General features: G+C 48.1%; 1 protein-coding gene across 1 annotated transcript in view; it reads right to left on the bottom strand.

Moving 5' to 3' along the window:
• The window catches only part of DPYSL3 (dihydropyrimidinase like 3), a 61,017-nt gene that overhangs the window by 19,806 nt on the left and 27,595 nt on the right, over positions 1-13,616 (bottom strand). The window contains exons 2-6 of the mRNA XM_011232902.3: positions 13,222-13,310; positions 8,987-9,171; positions 5,974-6,138; positions 3,896-3,957; positions 2,944-3,024 (exon numbers count right to left, since the gene is read on the bottom strand). Of these exons, the coding sequence (XP_011231204.1) occupies positions 2,944-3,024; positions 3,896-3,957; positions 5,974-6,138; positions 8,987-9,171; positions 13,222-13,310 (582 nt within the window). The remainder of the gene's footprint in view (positions 1-2,943; positions 3,025-3,895; positions 3,958-5,973; positions 6,139-8,986; positions 9,172-13,221; positions 13,311-13,616) is intronic.

The following is a 13,616-nucleotide window of genomic DNA, read 5'->3' on the forward strand; positions in this document are numbered from 1 at the left end:
GCTAAATTCTTCAGACTATGGCCAGCTTTCTGGAAGGAGCAGGTGGCTGGTCAGTGAACACACACGTGGGCTAATTGGGACTGGCAGGACTCCTAAGCCGCCGTGTCTGTAGTTTTGCTGGGCTTCACTCTCCAAGCACTAAGGCCAGTGCCAATGAACCTGGGCGCTGCGCAGGGAGAGACGAGGGAGTGACCTGAACGAAGCCTTGTGGCTCTTTGGAAGTAGGAGATGTGTAGAAAGGAAAGGAGTCCTTCTCTCTGCACAAGAAGAACTATTTTTTGTCATTGTTGTTTTTGTTTTGTTTCTAATAATATAGATCTTTTTAAAGGTATAGGAAGAAAGATGCACACACTCTAAGCAATTGCCAGAAGAGACATGATCACCAGCTTTACAGGATTAGAAAAAAGGCCACAGGCTGATCTTGCAGCAAAGGACCTTCACTTCTCATTCTTACTGTTCCATTTCTCGAAACTTGGACTGAACCCAGTTTCTTCTGAACTCTGGAGAGCTTCCGCTCTGTGTCGTCTCCTGAAGTCACACAAAGGTCGAGGAGTCCAACTACAAAGCCTCTTCTGTCTCATCTGACACTCTCCCATCGATCTCGTCCAAGGGTGCTGGCCCCGCGCACAGGAGGGAGCGCGCTCCAGCCGTGGTCTCCCAGGACATCGGCATCACGTGCCTGAAGCTGACTACCGACCTCCTACATCAGCATCTCTGGGGCCACGAGAATCCCAGGAATCCCCACGCTCTGCAGATGATTTTAATGTGCTGCTTCTGCTGGGAAGTCCCAGCCTAAACGCGCTGGTGTCCCTACAGCTGGAAGGTTAGGAAGGGGACGCAAAGACCCTTCGAAGCCAACTTACCTGGGGGGGTGGGGGGCGTGGGCACCTTGAGGCACTGACCATGGCTGTAATTACATCCCAGTTTGCGGCATGACACAATTTTGGTTTGCTCCAAGAGGAAAGGAACCCTGTTTTTTTCATCTTCCCTCTCCAAGGCTCGGCACATAGTAGGTGCTCAGAACTACTGTGAGATGAACGGCTAAAGAGGTTACCCTCTCGGATGGTCCTGCCGGCTTGAAACTTTTGAATATGTCCACGGCTGGTACCCATGAGCAGATTTCTTCTTGCTCTTTGGTGATTTCTGCATCAAGGCTGAGTACAACAGCTGCCTTCATTTCGACAATGTGATAAAATCTTTCAGCTCAATCTGAATATAATGAATACCCACAAGAAACTCACCCAAATGGAAAAATGCCCTTATTCTTTCCCTGACTGAGAACAGATCCTTGACAAGGTACGGAAGAGAGGGGACGGGGACGGGGGGAACCAGAGACAGTTTGGTGCTAAGGGGCCACCAGAGGAAGCTGGAAAGGGGGCTTAGCACTGGAGTCCGTTTCCCTCCACAGGGGAGGAAGTAGTGGGGAGTTTGGTTTCTAGGGCATCTGGAAGGAGGGCTGGGTCCTCTGGCTGCTGTGCTGAAATACAGAGCAAGAGGGGGAGTGAAGCTCTAACACCATGGGGATGCCTCCTGTGAGCACCGGACCCTCTCTGGAAAATGATTTCATTATCTCTGAGTGTGTGGGGGACGTGGGAGAAGGCTGTCAGGGGCCTGACTAATGAATCTCCTTGGTCAGCAAGAGGAAACGACACATTTAGCTCACCTCCTCCGCTCATGAGATAACACCCAGTGTCTGAAATCCTAGCAGCTGGAGCCCTGCGCTGCGGGGACGCGCTGTCTCTCTGGGGGGCCTGCAGTGGGACTGCTGGGGCAACAGGCCCAGGACGGGCCAACTCTGGAGAATACCCAGAAGCCACACCACCTCAGAGCTAAGATTTTCTTCTCCCAGTTACTGGCTGGGATCCTTGGGCCGGTGACCCCATCCTTCTGAGCCCAATGTTCTCCTCTACAAAACAGGGCAGATGGTAGCCATCTCTGAAGGGCCAGGGGAAGACTGAGAACACACTAGAGCACGTACCAGAGCCTGGCACACGGCTGGAAGTGCTCACAGCATGGTACCTGCTCTTTGATGTTCACAGGTCTGAGACAAGGGTCAGCCTCATGGTTCCCACACCCTGCTGACCACATTCACCAAGTCCTGCACAACCTCTAAAATGAAGGCTCAGCCCAAGGACTAGCAAGCTATGGAGTGTGTCTGTTTTGGTTCCCCTCAGTAAACTCATGCCTGGCACAAAGAGCTCAGGAAATACTCTCTGAAAGAATGAATAATGGTTTTAGCTGTGAATGTTATTATATGGACCAAGAGAGCTCCCACTCTTCTAGCAGCCTCCTCCTAGTAGAGGCCAATCTTGAATGCTTCTGAGGTAAAGAAGACGCTGGCTAAGACACCTCTGCGCAGCCAGCCCATTAAGTGACCCAGGAGATGGAGAGAGTGCCTTCTGCTTCCTCATAAACGATCACTTTGGGTCTTGGGGCCTCGCTTTCCTCACTCTTGCCTCAGGTTTCTCAGTACAACTTCTAGGAAACCAGTGGGGTGTCTGATCCCCACAAGACCCGCGTTCTTTATTACCTAAAGCCATGAGCTCCGCAGTCCTGGATCAGATTTCTGAGAAGCGCAGCCTGAGGGTTCTTCCCTAAGACAGAGACTGTCACGTAGCTTGGACTCACTTTTCAAAGAGAATCAGCAACACTCTCAAACTAAATGGCCCAATTTGAAAACCTCTTCCGGGATGCCTGTTCTGATCCCCTCGGATGGTCAGACAGTCCCCCTTTTCGCAGCACCCTTGGCTTTCTCCCTTGCTTCCCTTCATTGCCTCCTCCTAGCCTGAGACGTTCTTTAGGGGAGGTGCTGTTTTTAGCAGAGGGCTCGGGACCAAGGCTCACGCCCATGAAGAGCTCATGCAATACTGCAGGAACAAGGAGAGAGACGGGCCGGAGACCCAAGCCCGTGCAGAGAGCACACCCAGGGCTGCGCGGCGTTACCTGGGCAATGATATCCCCATTCTCTGCGTGGACTTGCGCAATGGCTCCCAGCTCACCCAGACAGGTGAAGATCTCGTAAAGCTGAAAGAGAAAGGAGTTGCTGTCAGCTTCACCAACCACTGAGGCTTTCAACAACTTCACACAGGGGTCCATCCCTAGGGCCACACGTAAAACAAATGAGGAAAACCAGAGAAAATCAGTGATTAGGGCAAGAAACACAGACTAAAACATGCACGACCAGAAAGTGTGAGTCCACAGGAACTCTAGGAAACTGTCTCTATGAAGAACATGTCATGTCTCCCCAGCCGACAGGGTAAATGTACAACAAAGTGCTATCGAGCCATCTATGCTGCCTCCAGCACACGTTTTTAATGGTCCTTCTCGACAAGTGCTCCTAAGAGCTGCTACAGCCTGGCCAGAAACTCGAAGGAAAGCTGGCACCCCTATTCCCTAACCCTTCAAGGTAGACCTCCCCCCCACCTCCTACCCAGGAGGGATGGGAATTCATTCCTTGTATTTCCTCTGAAAATGTGAGATTCATCTCAAACCAACACATGCCATGAGAATGTCTCAGGGAAAGTCAGAGACAAGCTATTCGCCCAAACAGCAGAAGGCCCTCTTAATCCTGCGAGGCAGAGCACTTCATACTTCTGCTGAACTCCTGTGGGGTTTAGGGCTGGTGTGGCAGCTGGAGATTTCAGCATGCCCTTCCTCTTGTCCTTCTGAGAAAGCTGCTGCCAGTGGAAATTCTAGCTCCTGGACTGCCTTGCCATGGGCACCCTGCCTGCTACCTTATTTAAAATGTAGTGTGGACTGCGAGGGCCTTAAGAAGCACTCTGGCCCAGCAGTCTCCCACAGAGACCACAGTGACTCACGCTCCAAGAGCCAAGGTCATCGGCAACAATGGGAAACCCATCCAGCTACCCCAAACCACACAGCAATGGCTTGTTACCTCTGTGTTGGACACTTGATACAAATCCTTATAGGCCATGTAAACCATGAAGGAGTTAACCCCTGCAAGAGAGGGAAGGGAGGGAAAACAGGAAGAAAAAACCATTAGCACATCACATCCACTCTCCTTCCTTTGCTCCCGTCGCCCGTGGGGTCCAAGTGCATTACAGGCGCCCGTCCAATATAAAGCAGTTGCTTCCCATTCTCCATTCTTGCCTCCCGTGCAGAAGCGGCAATGCCGACGTGGTGTCACAGCAGAAGAAGCTCTGCTACGCCTCTGTCTTGCCTCCCCGTACCCCCGTCCCCCAGCCCAGGGAGTCAGTAAGCTTTGCTACTCCTCGAGGCAGGATACAGCACCGAGAATCGGGGGCAGCAGCACCTACTAGCTCAGTGAGCTTGGAAAACCTCACCTCTCCGTCTCCTCACCTGTAAAATGGAAAAACGACCACAGCCTATTTCGTAAGGCAGTTGGAAGCGTTCAGTGAGACAACAGACACCGAAGGCTCAGCACCAGACCTGCCACCATATCTGAGCTTCATTAATGCAGCTCCTGGGATGGGTTTATTTCGCCACCTTAGGAATGCCCGCTCCACACTAGAGCCTGTGCGGGGGGCTGCATCGAGGATGGAAACCACATCCTCGGGGAACTAACGGAGCTAAGGGGCAGAAGTCAAGGTGCACCGTGTGCTTAAATATCTAAGCTGTAAGGGCTATAATGAAAGCGCTATTTAATTTTTCACTCCCAAATAGGCTATTAATGTAGTAATTTATATAAATAGGTGGGGCTGGGGAACAAACAGAGAGTCATTTTGAGGAAAGGAGGATAATTTTGGTCTCCAACCATTAGGGCCATCTCAGCCCACAGTGTTCCAGGCCAAAAGGTGGTTGTAATGTGAGAACTTCCCTACCCAGAGTGGTTCAGCTCCGGGCAGCTTTTCCCAACACTACCCTTCCCATAAGCCTCTGCATCATCTGCGGAATGACCCGGGCTCCTTGGAAGGGAAGTGGGTGTTAAAACTGTTCCATTTTCTACCCCAGTTGAGATGCATGGTGTGAAAGGAATCACAAGACAGGAGGGGGGTTGCAATCTCATATCCTGGATCAGGAAGGTCTGGGCAGAGCTCGTCGGGTGAGGAGGGACATGGACCCTGGGAGCCCATCCTCTCCCCTGCAACCCAGAGCTCACTCTTTCCACTGCGCTCTGGCATTCGCATCTAGGCAGCTCACTGAGAACAGTATTATTAAGTTAGTGTTATAACAATGCTTCTTATTACATTAGTATTAGACTATGATTGTAATGAAATTAGTGTAAAGCTATTACTATAACAACACTATCGAGCACCCTGTGGCATTTATCCTGTAGCTCTTCACTGGCCTGCTTCCTCTGGACTTGCACGCTCAGCAGAGACCATTGCTTACATGTCCCTAAATCCCCCAGGTGACGTTATGATGCTGAGCACACTGTGTGTCTATTTGTGTGTATGAGGGGGTAGTGCGTGTACGTGAAATATCTGATGATCGAAAGGTAGAAGGAAGTAGAGAACAGAAGAATCTAAGACGACCAGGGAAACCCAAATCATGTACCCACTGGGAGGACACACACATTTCCATGTCCTAAGCTCCTAGCCTGAGTACGAACACATCTTCGCTCCCACAAGTGCCATAGCCTTTCCTGAGTATAACACTGTTTGAGAACCATAATGGTTTGATCTTTAGAGCACAAGTTACAAAGGTTAAAAACTCCTAATCTCACATTGAGTAGCTGTGTGACCTTCTAGAAGATGCTAACCTCTCCTGGCCTCAGTTTCTTCCTCTAATGGGCAGTGTTGCATGGAGGTGAAGAGTACAGACTTTGGGTATATTTAACGCTAACTAGCCCCATGATCCTGGGCACTTATTCTGAGCCTCAGGCTCTCCATCTGCGAACTGAGAGAATCATGCCTATTCTGGGGCTCTCATAAGGAGGGAGATGGCGTACACCAAGACAAAGTGCCTGGAACGCAGCGGTACCCTCACCTAGCACTCACGCTCAAGCGTCCAGGCTCCGAGCAACAAGGGAGGAGGGCGCACGGGGCTCACCTTTGTCCTTGATGAGGTTCTGCACCTCCTGCTTGACGCTGTCGTTCCAGTGGGTGATGTCCACGTGCAAGGCATAGTCGCAGCAGCTCTTGCCATCCGCCCACTCTCGCCACTTCTCATAAGCCTCCGTCAGGCTGGCCTCGGGCTCGGGCACCACGTGGTCAACTGAAAGACAGAGGCCCCAGATGGGTAAGTCACTGACACAGCCGCTGCTCCCCTCTGCACAGGCCTGCTCCTGCTTGCTTAGCTACGGCTGCAAAGCCTCTACTTCCTGAGCAGAGCGTTAGAAAGTGTTCCCTGGCAGTTTCCAGACCGCTGATCATTTAACTTTCACTTACCCATGTTGCTCTTGGACAAGCTACTAGCTTCTCTAAACGTCAGTTTTTTCATCCTTGAGATTGGGGCTCAGAGGGGTAGAGGGTAGAATGTCATAGTTCCTTCCTTCTAACTTTGTTGTATGATTAAATGGCAAAACGCATGAAAAGTATCTCACCTGATGCCTGGCACATAGTAAGTGCTCAATAATGTCAATGAGTACCTACTATGTGCCATTTATTACCAGAATTATGGGAAGTCACTGCTAGTGAAGCGACTCAGACTCCCTTTTAAGGGTGGAAAGAGGATAATTAAAGCGATGCCAGGTAACAGGGCAGTGACATCCTTGTGTTTACTGCCACAGGAAAGAGCCAGTGTCACGAACCTGATGCTCAGCCCACAGATCTTATTTCCATGTAAACTTTTTGTCGAGAATATGTTTTCTTGGGGCGCCTGGGTGGCTCAGTCAGTTAAGTGTCCGACTCTTGGTTTTGGCTCAAGTCACGATCTTGGGGTCCTGAGATCGAGCCCTGCAGTAAGCTCAACGCGTAGTCTGCTTGTCCCTCTCCCTCTGCTCCTCCCCCTGCTCTCTCTCTCTCGAATAAATAAAATCTTAAAAAAAAAAAAAAAGAATATGTTTTCTTTTGAGACCCAAATCTACTTCCACAGTACTTGCAACGTGGACAACACTGTTTAATATAATGACATTTACAGTTGAGGAGGGTAAGACAAGAGTGCCACTCCCGTAGCTCCCTTGGGCAGTTGTGGGGAAGTGCAAATTGGTACAACTTTCCTAAGAAAAATTCTGAAATACACATAACAATTCTTGATATTTTTCATACCTTAACGCAATGATTATTCCCATGCCGAAGAATTATTTCCAAGGAAATCAACATGCCATTTGCAAAATGTGGGTGCCAAAGATGTTTGCCACTGCAAACATTATTTATGTTTATTTAAGTGACAAACTGGAAACCATCAAAATCTTCAACAATAGAGAAGTTTAACTAAATGATAAATACAGCTTCGTAGAATGGAGAAGCAGGCACCCATTTTAAATGCTGTAGTGGAATAAAAAGAAATGAATGGAAAGACATCCCTGCCAGGATTTTTTACTGAAATGATACACTAAAACACCACTAAGACACAGTATGTCTATAATGATCCTGTTTCTGCTTCATGGGAAGGAAACTATAGCCAAACCGTAACAGTGATGTGGGCTTTATGGGTTTTCTTTTCTTGCTGCATATCCAGGGTCTTAATTTATCTACAAAGGACATGTACAGCTTTGGATTTCTTGGTATGGTTTTCTCTCATCACGTACAACTCTGACCCCCCTCCAGTTCCTTCCCTAACCTAGAAGACCAAGCACAATACACACTCCCCGGACACTGAACAGGTCCAGCTGCTGGCCGGGAAGGCGGAAAGCCAAGCCAAGATCACTCACTTCCTCAGCCTCCTACCCCAGGCAGCCCAGTGTGCTTCTCAGAAAACAGACGCAAGGAGTTGCATCACTGACATATGGACCTACATCAGGGCTTCTGTGGGCAGGCGGCTGCTAAGAAGTCAGCTGGCTTCCTTCCTTTAGCTGGAGAAAAGCTTCAGTCTCCCTGAATTGCACCTTTTATGGCCTTAATGCAGTTTTCCCGGGCTTCCACACCCAGCTTGCTGGAGCTCAACCTTGCAGGGCTCCCGTCAAAAGGAGCCCAAGGACAATGAGCAACTCCACAGCTCAGGCTGTTCCGTGTCCTTGGATGGGTGCAGACGGTGGTAAAATAAACAGTGCTCTTGCTGACCAAGTTTAGGCCCAGGACTGGGATGGGACCCAATTCCTTGGGATTCCTTTGGGACAGAAAGGACTGCCCTGGAATGTTATCTGTTCCATAATCCAATGGCACGCAACTCCCTAGGTTTCTCTGGAATTGCAAAAGTTCTGGAGAAAGAAAAGAAAAGAAAAGAAAAGAAAAGAAAAGAAAAGAAAAGAAAAGAAAAGAAAAGAAAAGAAAAAAGAAAGGAAGGAAGGAAAGAAGGAAGGAAGGAAGGAAGAAAGAAAGGAAGAAAGGAAGGAAGGAAAGAAGGAAGGAAGGAAGGAAGGAAGGAAGGAAGGAAGGAAGGAAGGAAGAAAGGAAGAAAAAGAAAGAAAACAGAAACAAAAAACAAAGGAAACCACCACCACTTGCCCCATCTTCAGACAGGAATTGATCAAGAGCCAGGGCAGACCAGATAACAGGAAATGCCACTGAAGCCCACGAGTTCCTCAAACACGGCAGGTCCCCGTTATCTTTCCCTCGCGGGGACGCTGAGCCCCGTTCACAGCGCTCTGCCCGCACACTCTGTCCCCGCCTGCCCCAGGCCCGAGCTGGAAGCACTGAAATAACATAGGGCCCTTCTCCACACTTTTCCCAGTGTCTGGCCCAGAGATGATTGCCGATTCCCCACCCACGGTATACCCAGCCCCTGCTCTGACACGGACAAGAGAGGACATCTATTTTCCTGGCCTCGTGAATCTCCTCTAGGCAATTTCAGGGAGCTGCCAGGGTCCTCCCTACCCCCTGCTTTCCTCAGGTCCCATCAGGCAGAAGGTCTGTACGCTGAACTGAGAGACGTGTATAAGCTACCGCCAGAGAGCACAGGGGTTGTGATGTCAGTGAAACAGTCACTTGTTGGGACCAGGAGCATGTAGGGTCGGGCGACTCACTGATCATGGTGGTGCCCCCTGCTAAGGCAGCCTTCGTCCCTTGGAAGAAGTCATCCACTGTGGTCATTCCCTTGTATGGCATCTGGAAGTGAGTGTGGACATCGATGCCTCCAGGGATCACCATCTTCCCATTGGCCTCGATGGTCTTCACTCCTCCAGGGACAATCAGATTGTCTCCGATTTGCCTGGTGAGACAGGGAAGCAACTGGTCACTTAAAAGAGCGACTTTGAAGACAAACATAGAACTGTAAGGATTTTAGACGAGGCAACTTGTATTTATCAGAATGGCCTTTGCAAGTGATTAGCAAGCTTAACAATCTAGAAGCAAATAACGACAGGAGTACACCCAGAAAACAACTTCATAGGTGCAAAACGAGCTGATCTGTTGCTTGGTGGAACAGTGTGCATGTGTCCTGGCTTAGTGCTGCAACCCCACGGGTTGGACAGTGTCTACAATATAGGGTGTGCAAGAAATATTTTTTTAAGAATAGGTGTTTTTGGTATCCCTTTCATTTTGTTCTTTATCTGAGTGAAGGGTGGAAAGTAACATTTGGAAAAGGATTAAGAGAATGTAAAATAATGAAGCATTAGGAGAGACTGAAGAAGTAATGAATCATTTAAAGAATACGTATGTGAACTTGGCTATCCTCTTCAGCGAGTCCATCTGTGTTCCTGACAAGAGGAATCTGTTGGGGTCATTTTGTACGTCAGTCCTCACTCCCAATTCCACCCTTCCCTGATAACTTATCTGTCAGTCACAGCCAAAGGCAGATTCAAAGAAGGAAGCCAAAGACACAGACGCCCAGCTGGTGGGCGTCTCAGCAGAAGCGTCAAGCCAAGGAAGGTGATGGTGACAACCTCTACCAGACACACCTTCGCCCAGGAAACTTCGGTGTATCCCCAGGAGGAAGAAAGGGGGACTTGGGTGGGGAGGAAGCTGATGAGTACTCCAGAGACATACTACCTACACCAGGCAAGTGACAAAGACAACTACTCCTGGCCAAATGTCACCTCCTAGACTGCCTGATGTTGCTTGGTTTATAGGTGACTTCACACCCTTGGTTTAAATGGCCAGTTAATTCTAGGGAGACTTAAGATTCACAAGCCTCGACATTATTATTAAACACGTCCTACGTTGGGGAGACCTGTACCCCACTACCAGTGGCAGGAACATGTACCCCTTTTGTCCACAGCCAGCCGAGACAGACACCCTCTCGGGACAGTAAGAAGGCCACCACTGGCCTTCCAAAATCTAAGTTCTGCAACTAAAATAAAGTATTCCTGACATCTCCAAGAGTTCCACTTCACCACATCCCCACTGGGCCATTCCAGAGCCACCACAATTCAAAACACGCTGTGGAAAAAAATGCGGCCTCTGATTGTACCTCCATTTGAGTCCAGATACTGGCCACGATGTTCCCATTTTCCTCCCTTCCTGATCTTCCTCTGAGGCAAACTGAGAACCAAGGGCATGAAGAGTTAGTTACCCAGCGTGTGTGTGTGTGTGTGTGTGTGTGTGTGTGTGTGTGTGTGTCTGCTTGGGTGCTTCCGCCAGTTCTGAAAACGAGTGGAATACCATGTCTGAAACAGAAATACCTTCCCCCTTTTTCCTCCACGGAGCCACTCAAGGTCATATGAATCCTTGAAGGCTTGGCTTCCATCTCCCCTCCTTGGTCAAATCCCGACTGACAGCCAGGTCTAATAATTAAGAGTAGAGATCTGCCCTGCATGCAGACTATGTGGGTTCACAATCCTGGCTCCACTAGTTACTAGCTTTACGACCTTGGCCAAGTTGCTTAACCTCACTGGTCTTAATTTCTTCCTCTGTAAAATAAAAATGTCATGCAGATTGTTAGTAGGTGTTAAGCCCACGGAACACTGCTAGGCACAGGAAAATTCAGCAAGCATCAGCTATGATGCTAATCCCACACAGCACCCTCCTTCCCCCTGAACCTCATCTACTCTACTACCTTAACCCTCGTTGCTGCTAGTACCTGGTCATGTTATGCCCCCCGAAAAGACTGTAAGGTCCTGGGGGAAGATGTGGGTCCCAATGACAGCCACCATAGCATATGACGTAGCATGGGTTCCATGCTTTAGCCCACCACCTTCCACACTGCAGACACTCCACAAACAGTCACAGATAGACAAACAGCTCTGTGACAACTGGAGGGAATTATTTCTGTTTTTACGCTCTGCGATTTCAGAATGTTTTTGAAGAAAATGTCAGGATTGGATGAAGATCTACCCTTCTCTCTAACACCAACACACACATCCAAAGGTTACATCTCTTCCATAACACCCTTGGCAAGTGGCCTTCTAGTCTATTCTAATAGAGATGGCAAAAGGGCTTTACGTAGTCAACTCTGGTCGTAGATGCCTGACTCGCTGTGGGAAGACGGATTCTGGGCCTGTATTTCAGGCTCAACTGTGAAAAGTGCTGTGATCAATTAGTGATGCCCGTCATGAGCTCTGAAATGAGGAAGGCATATTAGGTGCTACTTTTTTTTCCATCTCTGAAAATCTCTAAATGAGGGAACTTGCTATCTCCAAAGACAGCCAACTATATACAATAATTGTTTAGTAAGAGAAAAATATAAGATCAACTGGGGCTTATCTTTCAAAGAACTTCTTGTTTCACACTGGTTAGCTTGCCTACTGTTTCCATATCTCTTATTCCTAATATGAAAAAGTGTTTATGTAGGTAAGGCGACTAAGCAGGATATCTTCATTCTTGCATGTTTATTTATCCATTCACTCACTCGTTCAATGAACTTGATTAATATGCTGATCGCTAGTAAGTTACTTCCTCCCTGTGTTCCTCTTTCTTCTCATCTGAGAAAAAGGGTAGTAATAGTACTTGCTTTGTGGGATTGCTGGCAGGTTAAATGGAATGAGGCATGTAAAACATTTAATGGCACCTGGCACACGCTACCTTGTCACTAAAAGGTAGCTCTTATAACAGTGTCTCCGTGCTAAGTACTGAGTTAAGTGCTCAGATATGGAGATGAACAGGACAGGGTGCTTGCTGTCAACGTGCCTAACAGTGTCAGCACCGCTGGGACTGAGAAAGGCACGAGAAGGGAAACCAGCCTAGACATGGGGGCTGACAAGGAATAACCACCTACAGAAAGTTATGCCTAAGCCAAGTCTTCAAAGAGAAGTAACAGAGCCACGATGGCCAGAATCTTACACGAGCCAATGAGTTTAACAAATGTAAAAATAAAACAGAACAAGACCAGGGACGGCTAATAAGATGGACTGGATACACTGATCTTATACAATATCTTTTCAGCATGAGGGCATAGCTCACTCTCTGTGATGAAAGGCTATGTGTAGACCAAATCCTCTTTTACAGGTTACAGGTAGGGAGCCCACACAAAAAGGGAACCCGGCTACGCTGCTTACGGACACCCAGTAACACATCCCTGCAGTATCCATTTGAAAATCTTGTCTGAGATGTATGTCCCATCCGTGCTCAGCCCACCTAGGTTCTACCTAAGTCAAGGCTCAGTTCAAATGCCTTCCCCAGCCCCACCCCATCCTCTGAAGGGATCTCCTTTCTGTGCATTTATCTTCACTTGAACTCCTTTGACACCCACAGCACAAAGCCTTTTATTTTTAAGGTGCTGTCATTTTATGCACATTTTTTTCAATAAATTAGAGGACAAGAGTCACATCTTCCACTTCTCTAAGATGCACAGAGAGCCCATCAATACAGTTTGCACAAAGGGGCCCGCAGCATCATTTGGTTGCTCAAATTCAGATTTCTCATTTCATTCACAAGATTCATATAAATTAAGGCTAGCTCCCATTTTAAGGGATTACGTGTATCCAGAACAAAAGGTTAAAATAAAGATTCACTTTGGGGCTCCTGGGATGCTCAGTGAGTTGAGTGTCCAACTCTTGGTTTCAGCTCAGGTCATGATCTCAGGGTCATGAGAAGGAGCCCTACCTCGGAGCCCTACATCGGGCTTCACTCTCAGCAGGGAGTGCACTTGAGGAGTGCACTTGAGGATTCTGGCCCGCTTCCTCGGCCCCTCCCCCATGCGCTCTCCCTTTCCTTCTCTCAAATAAATAAATCTTTAAAAAAAAATACAGACTCATTTTTAAGAAGAAGAAATAAAACACAGAGAATCAAAGGCCTAGGAAGCAAAAGAGAAGCAAGCTTCTTCCTGAACCTCTAATGAAGAGAGGAAGCACAAAAAGATAAAGGTAAGTTTCTACATACTTACTTTATCAAGCCATCTTCCATGTAAATATCAGCATAGAAGGACTGATCATCGTTGACAATTCTACCGCCCTTGATAAGAAGACGGTCACTCTAGAAAAGAAGGCAAATATAAGTCATTCTCATAGCTAGGAATTCGGAGAAGAGTGGTCTGCCAAGGTTTTCCCAGTTCATTGTTCTAGAGGTATAGAAGGAACACATTTACTTAAGACAACTGTGTGCTCAATGCACTAGTGTTTGAACTGGGTGTATTTGTTGGGGATATAGCCTTTCATGTTTGCCCCAAATTCAAATTATTCTACAGTTTCACCTCTTGCTTCTGGAACCTACCATAGCCACTCAGAAATGTCACTACCTGAGGGAAGACACTCTTTGTATTATCTTTCCTGGCTCAGTAAG

The sequence above is a fragment of the Ailuropoda melanoleuca genome, chromosome 3 (genome assembly GCF_002007445.2).
Source record: "Ailuropoda melanoleuca isolate Jingjing chromosome 3, ASM200744v2, whole genome shotgun sequence".
NCBI lineage: Eukaryota > Metazoa > Chordata > Mammalia > Carnivora > Ursidae > Ailuropoda > Ailuropoda melanoleuca.